General features: G+C 40.9%; 1 protein-coding gene across 4 annotated transcripts in view; it reads right to left on the minus strand.

Moving 5' to 3' along the window:
- Positions 1-119: 119 nt before the first annotated feature.
- The window catches only part of KDM3A (lysine demethylase 3A), a 29,486-nt gene continuing 13,854 nt past the window's right edge, over positions 120-15,751 (minus strand). For all 4 annotated transcript variants that reach the window (XM_040064444.2, XM_040064443.1, XM_040064441.2 and 1 more), the window contains exons 11-26: positions 15,237-15,438; positions 13,640-13,854; positions 10,973-11,125; positions 10,675-10,770; positions 10,211-10,338; positions 8,340-8,526; positions 7,666-7,835; positions 6,650-6,886; positions 6,085-6,256; positions 5,059-5,149; positions 4,366-4,496; positions 3,449-3,568; positions 3,221-3,360; positions 1,294-1,470; positions 1,078-1,212; positions 120-863 (exon numbers count right to left, since the gene is read on the minus strand). In XM_040064444.2, the coding sequence (XP_039920378.1) occupies positions 783-863; positions 1,078-1,212; positions 1,294-1,470; positions 3,221-3,360; positions 3,449-3,568; positions 4,366-4,496; positions 5,059-5,149; positions 6,085-6,256; positions 6,650-6,886; positions 7,666-7,835; positions 8,340-8,526; positions 10,211-10,338; positions 10,675-10,770; positions 10,973-11,125; positions 13,640-13,854; positions 15,237-15,438 (2,435 nt within the window). In that variant the 3' untranslated portion in view covers positions 120-782. The remainder of the gene's footprint in view (positions 864-1,077; positions 1,213-1,293; positions 1,471-3,220; positions 3,361-3,448; positions 3,569-4,365; positions 4,497-5,058; positions 5,150-6,084; positions 6,257-6,649; positions 6,887-7,665; positions 7,836-8,339; positions 8,527-10,210; positions 10,339-10,674; positions 10,771-10,972; positions 11,126-13,639; positions 13,855-15,236; positions 15,439-15,751) is intronic.

Consider the following 15,751-nt stretch of genomic DNA (forward strand, 5'->3'; position numbering starts at 1 on the left):
CTTCAAAAAACAGTATGAACCATTTATGATACACAGTTTTCTTTTGCATTTCAAAGTACTGCACCAAACTAATTACATTTTAAACAGTCAATTGAAGAAGACAGGCAAGGAACAGTATCTGAAATAGAAGATTTTTTATGTAACCATTCAGTGTTAAAAACAAGAGAATCAAACATCAGTTCAAATTAAAGAGCAGTTTCGAACAGAAGACATTTGATTAAAAGTTTCTTTTAACATTTAGAAATTTAAATACATTTACCTAAAGATGGTTAACTCCCATCTCTATGTTACTATACAATAGCTTAAAGCTACTTTTAAATGCTAGTTCTATGTTAATGTGAAATTCCAGAACTGCATTCTTAACTTTTTATGTAAATAGGTTATTAAACTGAGCGATTCCATACTTCCTCCCCCCCCAAATAAATCTTAAAAATTGAAGCTTTACAACGCCTTGAATAATATTTTTCAAACGAATAATTTGGAATAGTTCCCAACAGTTCTATAGGAGGTATTTTGTACAGTTTGGAGAGAAACTCCGTATAAAGTTCTATTGCAACTGAGCATTCACAGTATGCCACAGTCCATACATATTACTACATATACATATCAGGTTTGTAAACATTGGAAGAATACACAGAACATAGTACCACAATCCTCTGGTACTGCTGAAAGGAAGATGAGGTAACATTCATATAATCTCAAAGTCCACAGAGGTCCTGACTGAGTAGGTAAAACAGCTGCCAACGCTTCTGTTTCATAGTGTGTGGTTAAGGCGCTCTACGTCACGGTCTGCTAAGGCTGGATTCATTAGCTCTCAGTATCCCAACTGCATCTTTAACAGCGTGATATATGACATTCTTCACCTGCAACAGCAAAGGAAAAGGGGCTTGGTTTTACAAGCTAACAGCACAGATGGTTTTCCAGCTTTCCCACTTACTTCCCCTCACCCTGTGCAGGTCAGTTCAAACACACTCCTCTGCCCGACCTTCATGCAAATCACAAACTGGGGAAAACATCTGTTGTGTTTTAGTGGGTTTTTTTGTAAAGGATTAAGAGCACTGAGCATTGGGAAGTTACCTGCAATTTATCTTCATGGTTCGTATGCGTATGTGACAGATATCTAAATTCCTGAGTGAGCCAGAAGCAGTGTTTGACATGCTCTGGGGATACAAAGTCTTCTGCAACTTTAATACAACTGTACAAATTATGAACCTAGAGAGAACAAACAAGCATTAGCCATGTGCTCAAAGGGCTGCCTGAGCAGTCAGGCCATCCCATGTCCCTGGTGCTTGCCTGGTGTGGAGCTCCTGCTGGGATGAAAACTACATCTCCTAGAAACTGTACAATAGCCCAGCCTTGAACTCCGTACTCCTGATGAAGGCGCTTCCTCAGCGATCGGTCCAGGTACCAACTCTGATCATGAATGGGATCGTGATCTACAGGGTTTTCTTGGCCTTGTTCTTCTGCAACCTGGGAAAGTCACAAGACAACAGGCATTTTAACATACCAGTCTGACTGGTCAGTCAAGTTCTATCTGTGGTAATCCATACAAATGTGTGCCAGGACTTGTACCACACGTTCAGGTAGGAGAGTTACACAATGAAAGTTTGGATCTTCACTCAGACCTTTGTCAGGGTTTCAGCATTTCTCAGGTCCCACTGGCTTCACAGACACACTGCAAATGTGGATATGGAAAATGCAAGTAATCCCAACTACAGTGGCAAGTGAAGCAACTCATGTTCACACTGGGAACCACTGCCTACATGGAACCAGTGTTCTGACACTACTAAAGCTGGAGAGGGACCATGGAGAAGGGTGTGAGGTGATGGCTTTAAGCTGAAGGAGAGTAGGTTCAGATTAGAAGAAATTAGGAAGACATTCTTTCCTGTGAGGGCAGTGTGGCACTGGCACAGGTTGCCCAGAGAACCTGTGGCTGCCCCATCCTTGGAAGTGTTCCAGGCCAGATTGGACAGGACTCTCAGCAACCTCATCCAGGGGAAGGTGTCCCTGACCATCACAGGGGGTTGGAATGAGATGGTCTTGAAGCTCTCTTCCAACCCCAACCATTCTGAGATTCTCTGACTCTATAGCCTGTGACTAGAAGACATTATCAAGCGTGGAATTCAGCAGGTGTCTGCCTTAAGGCCACAATCAGTCACTGTGTGCTCAATGACCTAGAGGATGCAAACCAGAGTTTCAGGAGAAACAAGACTGGGAGGCACAACAAGCACTTCAGGACAGAAATTTGAGGGCAGTGGGGAAAGAATTTCTGCAAGAAGTTGCTGTATAAATCCAAATTGCTGCAGCAGCCATTTACATCCAGGACTGTAGCCCAAAAACTCATTTGGGAGGAAATAAACAGCTTGGTTCTACTCCACTAAAAGCTGCTGAAAGCTCCACACCTGCCAGCAAGTGTGATACAAGGGACTGAGGTGTGAGACACAGATATGAAGATTCCGAGTGCTAATGCTTATCAAACCCACTATCATGTTTTATCAGCTGTAAGATTTGTTCATTGTTAATATTTAATAAGCCTGTTGCAGCCTCTCCAGGCTTCCACCAAAAAAGCCAAAAGCCAGACCAGGCCAACAGTTGTTCAGATCATCCCACTTATCCTTTTAAATACCAGCATATTGGCTCTTTCCACTTTTAGAGCACCAAAGAAGTATCACAATTAAGACCTCTGGACCATCTGAGGTCAATTTGAACACTGAAACAAGCCTTTTTGGATGTGGTAGCACATCGCTACTGAACCCTATGAAGACATGACAAAATACCTCATGCTTTTCCCTTAATTCAGATCTCATCAAGACATGGGGAAGAAAAAAAAAAGTAGTAAGAAAGAGAACAAGTAAGAGCATTATGTACCATGTATTGCTCTGACACTTCTCAAAAACATCTCAGATGTTTCTAAAAATTATCAAATTCAACTGCTTTTCCTTAAATCTAAACCAGCTATTTTCTTGTTCACTATGTAACATTACTCATCTAAGAGAAATGTGGGCAGAAGGAGTATCTGCATACAAGGTAACTTGAAACTTCAACTCTCCACCCTTTTCAGGTCCTACAAGACTCATGGCACAGGAGAAGTTTTGTCTTGGATACAACTCAAGCTATTTGTTGCCACAGTAACTGCGATATGAAGGAGGAGAAAAGCCCAAGGAGAGAGACTTGCAAGCCTACCCAGCTAAAAGACCAGTTTTTAAGATTAACATCTTACCTTTTTAAGGAACTCCCGGATTTTCTCTGTATCTTTGGCAGCGTAAATGTGCCACAGAGCTCCAGGCTTCTCTCGACTTTCAGTGAAACGCTTAATTGTCAGTTCATCAGAGTCACCATCCTGTATGGTCTTAAGCACTTCTGTGGAGAGTCAACACCAGCAGTTACACACTAAAGGATCTTCCCTCCAGCCACAGGCACATCCCCCCAGACACCACTAAGACTTCACCTTCTTCCTGATCGGCTTGGCCTTTGGGAATCCCCACGTAAACCATGACATTGGCTGCGTCAGACACATCCAAGTGGAGGTTTGTTGTGCCGTATTTTCTGTCCTCTGGTGTTATTAGGCCTGGGGGCAGAATCAAAGGGGGGAAAAGGAGTAGCAGATCCATTAGTAAGACAAGGAAATGTTACACCACTGTCAGAAGCACTTTCTGAAAAGATTAGAGTGTTTTTACTTCAACCAACAAATGCTTCCAGAACAGCAATGTTTTCTACCCAGGACCTTGCTCCATCTTGTGGCTTCCCAAGTGATCTGCTAACAGGCTGATACAGATCAATGTAGCTCTATCTAGCCTGTATGATATATAAAAGTCATGTTTAAGTCCTGTTAGAAAAGGGGTTTCTACAGTTTAGGATAAAGCATTTTCAGAAACAGTCTTGTTTTCATTCTAAACAGCAGCTGATGCAGGATTTACTATCCACAGTCTCGCTACTGGCCATGCTGCTGCTACATTTTAAATGTCTTCTAAGTGACAGCAGATGAACTGGACATGGAAAAAACTGCTCAAGGAGAGATTAAAAGCTAAATGATACAGACCAAAAAGGAGAACAACAAAAGCAATACATCCAGTAGCAGCGAAACAAATACATGTTGCCAGCTACAGGAAAGAGACTGTGGAATTGGAAGCTGATTGGAAGACTGGGATTAACTCCTATTGACTTAAAACCACCTGGACAAAAAGATGTTTAATAAAATCATAACATGCTCTGAACATCACTGATACCTATAGGTGAGCCAAACTCAGGTTTTCTGATCTATGGGATTAATCAAATTGTCTACAACAGCAAGGATTCACATAATCTACAATAAATTTCAATATGAACATATGGTCAAAGTGACCTTTAGAGTGAAAAATTCCTTACCATAGGCATTGTACATCTTGGGGCCCAAATCCGGCCGCACGAAATAGTTGGGAAGTCGAGAGGCGAGGTTGAGCTTGCCACCTCTCCTGGTATATTCTGGCAAAGGGATGTTTTTCATCAAATCATCAAACCTAAGGTAAAGCAGCAAGATTTCACATTAGCCACTGATAAAACCAAAAACAGACTGAAACAGACCACAACAAAAGCTCTCTTCAGTCAAGGAAGTGTACTCATTCCCTCAGGGGGTTTTGCTGGACACCATGAAAAGGAACCAAACAACAAGGCACAGAAATACAGCAAATAAATTTAACTGCTCTGGAGTAATGCTCTTTCATTGTGTAATCATCTCAAGGAATATCTAACAGCCTAAGTCCAAATACTTTAAAATGTTTTGCCAGAAAGTAAACTTCAACTGAACTTCAGATTTCAAAGTGATTCAGGCTTTTAGGAGCAGTTAAGCGCTCACTTTACTTAGCAACAAATACAATGAACTACATGAAAATTTATCATGAAACTTGTGCAAGATTTCCATTTATGACAGGCATCTCTGAGAAACAGAGAAACAGAACTGTTCACATGTCACCAACTGCTGCTCAAAGCTGAGGCAGGTATCAAAACATGAGGCTATTCCTCCAGTCCCTTATTTTGGGGTGCACCACAGAAACAAGGAACATCTCCTCCGGAAATTCATACCGAGAGGGCATCATATCTCTGAAGTCTTCTCCTGGAGGCCAGTCCTTAAGCTTCAATACCATTGGCTCTCCCTCCTCTGTTCTCAGGCGACCTAATTTGAAATATTAACAAGTCTTAGTTTTTACCAGTTGTACAACTCAGAATACAAAGAATTAAGATAAAGAAACCCTTATCTCAGATTAAAATCATGTTCAATCCACAACTTTTCACATAGAACTAAAGACATACAAGTTCCTCTGACACCAGAGTAGGGTATCACTTATGACAAATGTGTTACAACAGGAAATGTCAGACAGACAAGCAGCCTTCACTGCTTCCCTGCCCAAGCACTTCCTACAATTTAGATCAAAAAGCGGTTTGTTTGAGGCCAAAAGTAGCTGATGAAGCCAAACCTCTTCAAAGATGAAGTAACAGAAGAGAAATGTCTGAGTCTTCACCTCCCACTCTTCTTGCCCAAAATACCAAATTCCCTAAGCTTACAACTGATTTAAACATTAAACCAGATCCTTAGATAAGGATAAAAAACAAAGTAGAACTCCAGATGCAATGACAAGTATTAATTCTCCTGGAAAACCTCAAGCTCACCTCCTCTAAATCTGTTTTTATACAAAATAACTTCAGTTCCTCAGGATAAAGAAGTATCTTCAAGTTAAAACAGCAAAACCCATTTAACCAGTGAGCACCACCCCTACACGTGCTCTTCTGTTTCACTCAACTGGAAATAAAAAACAACCTGGCAGGTGAACCTACTTGCTAGGAAGATCTTAAATCTCCTCAGAATGCTTCCCCAAAAGACTAAAGGCAGCAACATACTCCTAAAGGAGTACCTCATGGGAATGACAGTTTTTATCTAGTCCACAATCCTACAAAGCATAAACATCTGCAATGCAGCCTCACCAAACTGTCCAAGGTGAAGAGAAATCCTTGAACATCTTGTACACTGATCATAGATCACAAATCTGTGCTAGGGAAGAATTATTGCTGCTGAGTGTTTTACCTACTGGAACAAAGATTTACAGCACTTACTTGAAATATCTTCAAAACCATCCCAGAAATCTCCTACAGTAGCTCCAGTGATGATTTCGTTGGTCCTGCAGTTAACCAGATCTACTTCCTGTTGCCCAAATTCCTTCCTGAAGGACTCTGGTTTCCAGAGGTCTGCATTTAACTTGTGATGCACTCCTGAAACCATTACAGGCTAGAAGGCAAAAGAACACGCTCTGAAGAATTATTAAACACCAAAAATCCTAACTACAACAAGGTAATACATAAAATTCACTGAGCATTTGAATGCAGGCATTTTGCAAACTAAGTGCTCAGTATGCCCTATCAGAATTCTGCATTACCACGCATCTGAGCATTCTGTTTCAAACTGAGGCAGCTTTTTATGCAGAACCATAATTTCAACTCTGTGTTTAGAAACAGATTTAAAGAGTAAACCAGACCCTTAGATAAGGGTGTGTAACAGAGCTCAGGTCACACATTCGATGAAGGTCTAATGCTAATTATCACTAGAGTGGTTGTAGCTGTGCTTCAACTAAAGGACAAAGTACACAAACTGCAAATGGAAAAAGCAGGCAAATGAAAATACCTGTCCCTGCTTCCAGCACTCCCTGAAGACATTCCAATTGCTCTCGTTGTTGGGATCCTGAAGACACAGCAGGCGGTTATCACATAACCAGTAGTGGGGCGTGTCAAAGCCCATTATCGTGGGCTTTATGGTCAGTCCTTGAGGCTTCTTAGGCAAGTCTGTAATGGCTCTGTTTTGCACCAGGGAAGCAAAAATGTCATCAAGGATTTTGGGTGTACTCTTCAGTCCATTGTCTGTCTGATAAAACACATGAAACAACAACAACAAATTAGTGCTCTTTTCTTTTACCTTATCCTGCAGGCTTTAAAGGAAGTATTCACCACTTCCAAGATTTTTTTACTTGAGATCCAGTCACGCAGAGAAACAAAAAACTACAGAACTTTGCTGTCTAGAAATGCACCATTAAATAAATGCCAATGCCATTTCCTACACTTTGTCTATACAATTCTGGCAGAACAATTTCTGCTCTGATCTGCATCTCAGCAGCGCTGCAGAAACCCAGAATATGCAGCAGGGAACAGGACTTGCTTTATATCAAAGAGCAGAAATTCATTTTTAGCAAAGAACTCTCAAGGCCAGTATTTTTCCCCACCACTTTGAAGTCACATCTGTAACATCAGACAAAGCCCAGAAACATATGAAGTGAACCAGTCTGCAAATGGGGTATGGGGAAGACACAACAGAAGGTTCTTCCCTCCATCTGCAAGTTCAAGGGTGCTTCTTTTTGGAGTCTAGAAGACATCCCAATCAATGTAGCTGCCAGAGGAAGCCTAAGGAAGTTAATCTGCTTTATCCCTTAGTTCCCAGTTCCTCACCAAGACTTGCTAATAGTACCACTAAGCTACTGCTAAGTGAGCACCAAAACATGGTAACTGAATTAGTCCTTGTACTCAAACGAAGACAATTTCTCTTACTGTGACAAGAAAGTAACCTGCCTGTGGCAGTTGTTCACAGATTTAGAACAGAATCTAGGCCTGGGAACAACTCAAACCTGTAGGACAGAATTTTTCCTGTACCTTTCCTGCAGAAGAATTCAACAGGTTCCGCAAGAAGCCCGTGTTGTTGTTGCTCACAGGGGTTAATATTGCACTGTTGAATGTCTGCAGGGCTGCAGCTGGCTTGGCTAAGCTGGGCAGCGTCTGGAGAGGTTTACTTTCATTCTTTGAAATTGGTATGAGAAGTTTTTCTGAAATGAAGAAAGGAAAACCATGAGAATACTTGGAAACTGTGAAAATACTTGGAATTATTTTTTTCAAGACAATGTCTTCCTACATGCATACATGTATGTACATGTATATGCATACAGATAAACCTCCTCCCAATACACGCAGATACAACATTTCTTTCACTTAGCTTTCTTCAATAAACCAAAGTTTCAAAAATCCCACATTCTAAAACTCTAAAAAGCCAAAACACCCAAAAAATCCCCAAACAACAAGAACAAAAAGTATTCTCAAACTGGATTTTCAAAAATACTTGCATCAATGGAATTTTAATCCAGTTTTTGAAACAGAATTTGCTAATCTGCCAGGCTTTACTCCAAGCCATTGCCATGTTCTGCAGCACGAGCACTGAACACCCACCCCAGCAGGCAGATGACATCACTCAGCACAAGACTTTGCTGGGTCTGACCTATATTCCTCTGACAAACAGCCACAAAGGGCTTACTCTTCACTGGTTCTGCACATACCTTTGTTTTCTTTATTCACGTTTCCACTTGTTAGGTTTGAAAACCAATTTAATGAAGGAGAAGTATTTACAGAAGCAGCTTGTTTGCTTCCAAGTGCTGACTTTAGAGGAGGATCGTGTGTAGTGACTTGTGGGCTCAGGACAAAACTGTTGTGTTGAAGGCCAGGCCTGTCCCCAGATGCCAAGTGCTGAAAAAGCAAAGCAGTAACTTGTTTAGACACTAAACACACTCTGTGCAAAGGGAATACAAGCAATAACGTGTCCAAACTCATCCTTTTAAAAGTAAAATGGTTTGGCCCTTCAAAACATGTGATCTCCACAAGAGGTCAGCATTGCAGCTCAGGATCAGCAGAGGACAGTTCAGCAGGATTTGGGATCTCCTGCCTTTTAGAGCAGCCAGAGTCCATCACCCCTCAAGACAAAACAGAGAGCCAAGTTTCCCAGGTGCATTTTCTGGGATTGCTTTGGGAGCCAAGCAGTTTTAAAACCAGTTCTCACACTCCTACTCATAGCTGATGCTCAGGCTAGGGCTAAGATGAAGATCCAGTTCAGAGGACTAAAACAGGTAAGAAGCATCCCTAAATGTTTCTCTTAAGGTGGCAGCAAAAGTGCACTCACCTGCCAGGTCTGAGCTACACCTGCCTGAGTGCAGCACTGGACTGGCCAGCACAGGACTGTCCAGCTCCTCTGCAGCTGATTTATCCGGTCATTTGGAGGCTCTAGGAACAGACTAACCAGACTAATCCCAGAACAGCTTTGCCCTGGGATTCCTGCATGACTGGTGATATTTCCTCTCTCTGCCCAACCAATTTTCAGCTAAGAGTATTCTGCTCTTCTGTCTGCCTGTCATTACATTCTGTTTCACCTCTCACTGACTGCTGATGCTTGGCCAGGATTCTAAACATGACAATACAAAATGCTTCAACCTTAACGAGCTTATCCTCACACAACCAGTGCAATAGCTAATTCTATAATGATGTGCAGATAAATTTAATGCAGCTTTGTCCAGAATCACAGGAAATCTTGTTTCAGAAGACTGAAGCCAGGTCAGTTGGACGATAACTTTTGATTCACATAACTATCTTCCACACTTAAAAACTGAAATATTTTTGTTTCTTCTGTTCATTACTTACACCAAAATTAAGTCTAACCTGCTTCTTATACTTAAGGTAAGATTTGTTTTCAAAGTAAGGCTATGAATAAAGCATCTAACAAAATTAAAATCACTTAATTCACACTATTTCTTGTGAGATACCTCCAAACTAAGCTATTAATTTGTGCTCTGTTTTCAAAAGCAAAAAAACCCACTACATCCATTTATAAACATATATATATCTTGTAGGATTTGTTTTGTTTTTCTAAATACAGAGAAGCAAACCTACCAGACTGCCAGAGAAATCAGGTTTTCCACACTCCTCTAAATCTCAATTTTTTACATGTTTAGCTCTTTTATGAATTCCAGTGCTCTTCTAACTTACTTATCCTTTCAGATGCTGCACGTATTATATCTCCAGGACCCAAGGAATAGCCTAGACTTCACAACCATTGCCACTCATCTGTTCTTCATGTTCTTCTCTTAAGGGATCTCTCAATCTAATTCCATTTTCACTCTAAAAATCCTCGCTGAGCTTTTTTCAAGGACAGGTCAACTACTGAGGCCTCAGTGTCAAAGGCACACAACGAGATTTTCCCCAAAACTTAAAGAAGAGCTGAAGCAGAAAGATGAGCAGTGGATACAAATTGTCCCTGTGTGGTGGGATTATCACAGAGGTCAGGGCTGGCAACCAACAAAGTCAAATTAGCAGTGGCTTCATGAACATGCAACAGAGGGACACAAACTTAACTGCACAGACACAGAGGCAGCAACAATACCTGTTTTGAATCCTCCTTTAGAGCTGGCTTTGATAGTGCTTTGAACTGCTTATTTGCACATGGACAATTTGCCTTTATTCCCCATTTTGTTCTTACAGAGTGAACGATGTCACCAACATCATAGAGGGCTGAAGGGAGAGAACATCAGTGAGCTCACATGTAATCACAACATCCAACAGTCACTGCAACAGTTAAGACTTTTTAAGAAATTCTGTGTGCTGTGCAGATAAACAATAATATGTGAATGCCGTTCATCATTAAACAAGAGGTTCTGCTAGTTTTTTGTAAAGGTCAAGGATAATAAAACAGTATTAAACACATGCTACTCCTGTCTTTAGAAAATAAATTTTAAGCTTTTACTAGCTTTACTACTAAAAATCAAACCTCACTCAGTACAATATCAACACACAAGAGACAGAAAAATCCTACAGCACGTTTTTATGCTAACCAAATATTTCCAATACCTTTTCCAGGAATTATTTGTGTAGGCATTAGATTCTCTGGTTCATGTGCCTGTCCCTTCACACATTTAAACCAGGAGAAAGTATCTGAGTCATCATCTGTAAAACAAAACCATTACATATTTTGTTACTGCTCTGGAAAGCCACATGTTTTACTATTATTGATATATCTAAGCACAGGTCTTTTGGTTGGGAAGGGTTTTTTTGTCTCGTTTAAGGTTATCATTGGCTTCCAAGTTGAATACAGATATTTTATTTCCCCTCCTCCCTTGTTGTTTCAGGCAGTAAGAAGCACACTCACCTTCACAGGAGCTTTTTTTCCTCATCCTGTAGCAATCCACGCACACCCCAAAGCCACACTTGGAGCAGACCCAGTGCAGGTTGAAGATGGTGGTGTCACAGACGTCACACATCTCGCGAACGCCACGAACCGCGCGCTTCCAGGCCACCTGTCCTGCGGGCAGCAACGGGACAGCCCAAGTGTTGGCGCAAACAAATTCAGAATTTGCAGGTTAACGACACTCACTTTGAGACTACAGAGATATGACTCAGACTTGGTTTTATAATGGAGCTTCAAAAAATGCTTTAGCTGTTACACAACACTCCAAGCAATTGAGAGCAGTTTGCTTCCTCCTGTGCAGCACCAACCACAGCTCTTATTCCTGACATGTGTTTGCCCAAGTTAACAAGACATTCCTGACATTTTCCTAAGTGGAAATACCACAGCTACTCCAGGAAATAAATTCAGGTACTGCTGGCAAGCTAAGCTTAATGTGTAGCTTGCCACAACTACCTTGTCCTTGCTTTCTATCCAGCAGCAAGGTGGGCAAGTAGCTGTCCTTCTTTTGGGAGGTTTTATGTGGTTTTGTTTATCTGACTTTCTTAGAATGGTGTATTTTCTTCTCTGAAGCACTGACTGATGCTGTTCAGGTTTCCTATGTACCCACTACCTTCCTTTTTCCTCATCCCAAGTCACTTCAGTTCACTCTAAACATCCCAAATATTATCTTGCAAAAAAAACTACCAGCCCTTCTAGGGCTGTATTATTTTTCTGTGAATCTGTGATTATGCAAGAATTATTTTAGCCTGATCTCCATCTCCTTATGTTGCCAGCCAGAGAACTGGACTAGACAAAAAGCACACACCTGCCTCCTCCTACCACCTTCCACACTTGTAACTTCTCTGCAACTTTCCTGCCCACAATATTTCTTAATTTTAAAAGCAAGTTATGAGAGACCATGTCCTAATGCATGCTAAAAAAACATACCAGGATCCAAGACATCTGTTGCTCTTCTGAATAATGCCCATTGACTATGTATGGAGCAACACTGGAATAGCTTAGCACAATTTGCTCTTAAGTAGGAGATAAAAATTGTTTGACTACTTGCTTCAGAATTCTTCCAAGAGACACAGGGCTAAATATCACCATTCTTCTCTGCCTTTTAAAAACATGAACTATATTTATCATTTTCTAGGTCAACTCTCCAATTTCCCCCAAACAGGATGAAGGTTTTTTCTTATCTTTTGAATGCCATTTCCTATTTTACTGAATCTTCTCCCTTTCTTCTCCTATTTTTTTGGTTCCTCTCTGTAATTTGATCCTGTTTCCTTTTGGCATATGGTGGCCAAGGAACAACGTGACCTAACAAGCTGTTCTTTCTACAGTGGTCAATCTTTTACTTCACAGGGATAATACACTTAAATTTACCATAACTTCAAGTCATGCTGGCAGAAGAATCTCCCTTTTTCCTGTGCTGACAAGGCAACACAGTGAGCACTCTCCCACTGAACTGTTCAAAGAACACCACATATCCAGACTGTAAATTACTTCTTTCCTGCCTAGGGCATTCAAAATAACCTCCATATTAATGAAAGTGAGTTCCCTTACTCTCACCAGTCAGGACAATAAAATCAAAGATGAATTAATGAGATTTTTCTCCTTTTAAGCCAATTCCAGAACTCACACGTCTGTGTTTTTTAAGCAGAGGATGTTTCTGGTAGCTGTGCCAACAGATGCATCCTCTGCTATTAAGAAACACCACACCTCCCCTTTGTTTCAGGCATTCACCCAAAGCTTCACCCCACAGCAAGCATTTCTGGACTATCTTGCTTTCAAAGGGCATTCAAGCTCGTTTAGCTTTTTTTCTTCTTTCAGAACAGTGGAGTGACTGCCAAACTGAGGGGATCTTTATCTAATGTCAACACTCCCCAAACACACCAGACAGTGGCAATCTCCTAAACTGTGCTGTACCCTGGTCATGCACTTACAAATCCAGGAAACAAATACAGTTTAGGAGTCATTCTACTCCGAGAAGTGATTACGCAAGGTCGCAGACTTCCCCATTTGTCTGCTCACATTTGCTACAGAAATATTTTGATGTAGCCAAGCCCCTGTGTTTGGGGGTGCTAAGTTTGCCCTCTCTTCACTAATTAACCTCTCCAATCAGTTACCCCAGCACCTCTCTGCTCTATGCCCAGTAAGGCTGCACACAATCACTTCTAAAAGTGCTACCGGAAACTTGCAGGTGGAAGGAAATCTCTTACTGACAGACAGCATTAGGTCCATGATGCAGTTACAATAAAATAGAACCAAAGCAATCTAACACAACCTGTGCAAATAAAATATTTCATTTTCATGCCAAGAATAGATTTTGTTGTCAGCTACCTGGTAGTTTACCTAATTTTTTTTTTTTTTTTACACTTTGTAACCGGAAAAGTAACTTGATAAATTGAGAAACAACTTCTGACGAGGAAGGGTGGAATTACCCTTCCCTTTCCCCCCGCCTCCCTGTGAGGAACAGAGTTGCTGACACTAGTTCACAGTGGCTCTTAACCATTCCCTCTCTGAGAAGAGAAACACTCAAGTCATATGTATTTCCAAATATATGCAATTAACTTTCAAACAGAAGCTTAAAGCTTCACGTAAAGCTGTAAAAACACAGATGATTTCAATACTAGTTGATCTTACTGTGTGGTTCAATCGTTGACATGACTTCCTTTTCAGATATCACCAGCTGGCAGAAGTGGTCTCCAATGTTGGCGAGGATGTACTTTGCTGTGTCCAGATCCAGACCCACAACGTTTTTGGATAAAGGTAGCCACAGACTAATAGCCTCAGGGTCATACTTATTTGGAGTTAAGAAACCTTCCTCACGCAGTATTCCATGCTTATTAAACTGCAGCCTGATGAAAAAAGGGGAAAAAGAGAAAAAAACCCTCATCACCTCCAATGCTGTACTGGTTTAAATTCATTCCAATCAGTCTATGCTTGAGTTGCAAATGTGTGTACTGTATGCCAATGAATTTACTCAAAGGTTACAACAGACACAGGTAAACATACTGGTCACTAGCACTAAGTATGTTCAATGCACTGCTTGTTTTAAAGAAAAAAAAGACTAAAAATATCCACGTTTTTAGTTAGGAAACCTACCTTACAAGAAGTGGTTCTTTATTCACACAAAACCAAATCAGGTTTAAAATTTTTAAAATGTACGGGCATTAAGGCCACATCTAGAGATAGCAACAGCAATAATTTTATCTAGGACTACATACAACTCTCAAGAGAAGTTAGAATGCCTTAAATATAGAATATGTTCCAGTAACAATTCATTTGGAAGCAGCTGTCAAAAAGCATCAAGCAAAATTTGAGTAAGAGATATTCTTGAGTGATTCTGAGTAGGGGGAAAGAATGAGATCTATATTAGTAGTGTCTTAAATGGAAACATGAAGAGTTCTGCTCAGGAATCTTTTCACTAAATGCTGTAGAGGAAAGGTGACAATTTTAAGTGTGCCATGAGAACACGTGCTGGCAGCTGCTCTCATCAGACAAACCCCATCTCCAGATCTGGCAGACTTCATAGTCAATAAAAAGGGATAGTTCCATCAGTTTCAAGTTCTAAACCAAAGGATTCATCTGATTCAAACTGCACTGCCAGTCTGGATTGTTACCCTGAGAGGATGAATTAGCAGAGTCTGTTGTTACTTTGGTCTCACACATCAGATTATACAAAGATTTACTACAGTAAAATCGCTAATCTGAGGATAAGCAACAGACTACTAGTAGCACATCTGTATTTATTTAAATGTTTAGCAACAAAACTGAATTCTCGTGGGTGCACAGATTAAATGTTTCCATGGCAAGCTTAAACGTGTCCAGCTGAAAGCCCATAGCCACTTACTGCAACTCTTCCACAGCTGTGGCTTCATGGTTAACATTTCAGGCATCCAACCACTAAACTTTGGGAAGCCTCATTAGTATCTCCAATTCTACTGAGCTGTAGCACTCAAACTAAACTCATGTTATCCTACTGGCACTCAGCCCAGAACAGCAAAATAAAGAGCTCTGAGTCCTGCCAAAATATTTTCTGCTCAAATGAAGCAGTTGTATCATTTCTAAGGGCTAAAAAACCATAGGCAGCCACTCATTAGTTGGGTATATTGGTCTTACAGCTAAACACCAGCATTAAACAGCTTTGAAACAGAGACCTACAGGAGATCATTCTGGCCAAATAATTGCCCAGTAATTCTGGGGATTTTTGCAAGGTGTTTATCTAAATTGTCCTCACCTTCTGAAGTGAAAGAAGCGGCAGAAGACGGTGGAGTCTCTCTGCTCCTTGTTCTTGCGGTAGCTGTCCAAGCGGCATTCCCTGCACTTGTGCAGGTGAGGGGCGATGTTATTGCAGGAGCCATCCTGCACAAAGGCCTCTCCACTCTGTTGCAGCTTCTTCACTTTAGCAGCGTCAGATAAAATGGATTTGCGGACAATTACTGCAAGAAGAGCAGCCAGGATTAGAAAAGCCTCGGTTTTTCACACGGAAGTACCATAAAATGTATTTTAGTGAAAGATCCGCGTCAACTTTCCCTGTAAGTTTCGCGTTACATTGAAACAAAGTTATGCTAAAAATATTTGCAGTTGGCAGAAAACTCTTCTCCGGTCAGCAGGAAGTGTCTCAAGCTGCAGTTCCAGTGGAGTCACACAGTCTGTGGACCAGAGTTTAAGAGCACTTTTCACTTTTTCACAGAGAAGCATTTTGAAAGAGCATCTGCTTTTAAAGAAGCTCTTCAGCCAGAGTTGGAGACC

This window comes from Hirundo rustica, chromosome 5, assembly GCF_015227805.2.
Source record: "Hirundo rustica isolate bHirRus1 chromosome 5, bHirRus1.pri.v3, whole genome shotgun sequence".
Taxonomy (NCBI): domain Eukaryota; kingdom Metazoa; phylum Chordata; class Aves; order Passeriformes; family Hirundinidae; genus Hirundo; species Hirundo rustica.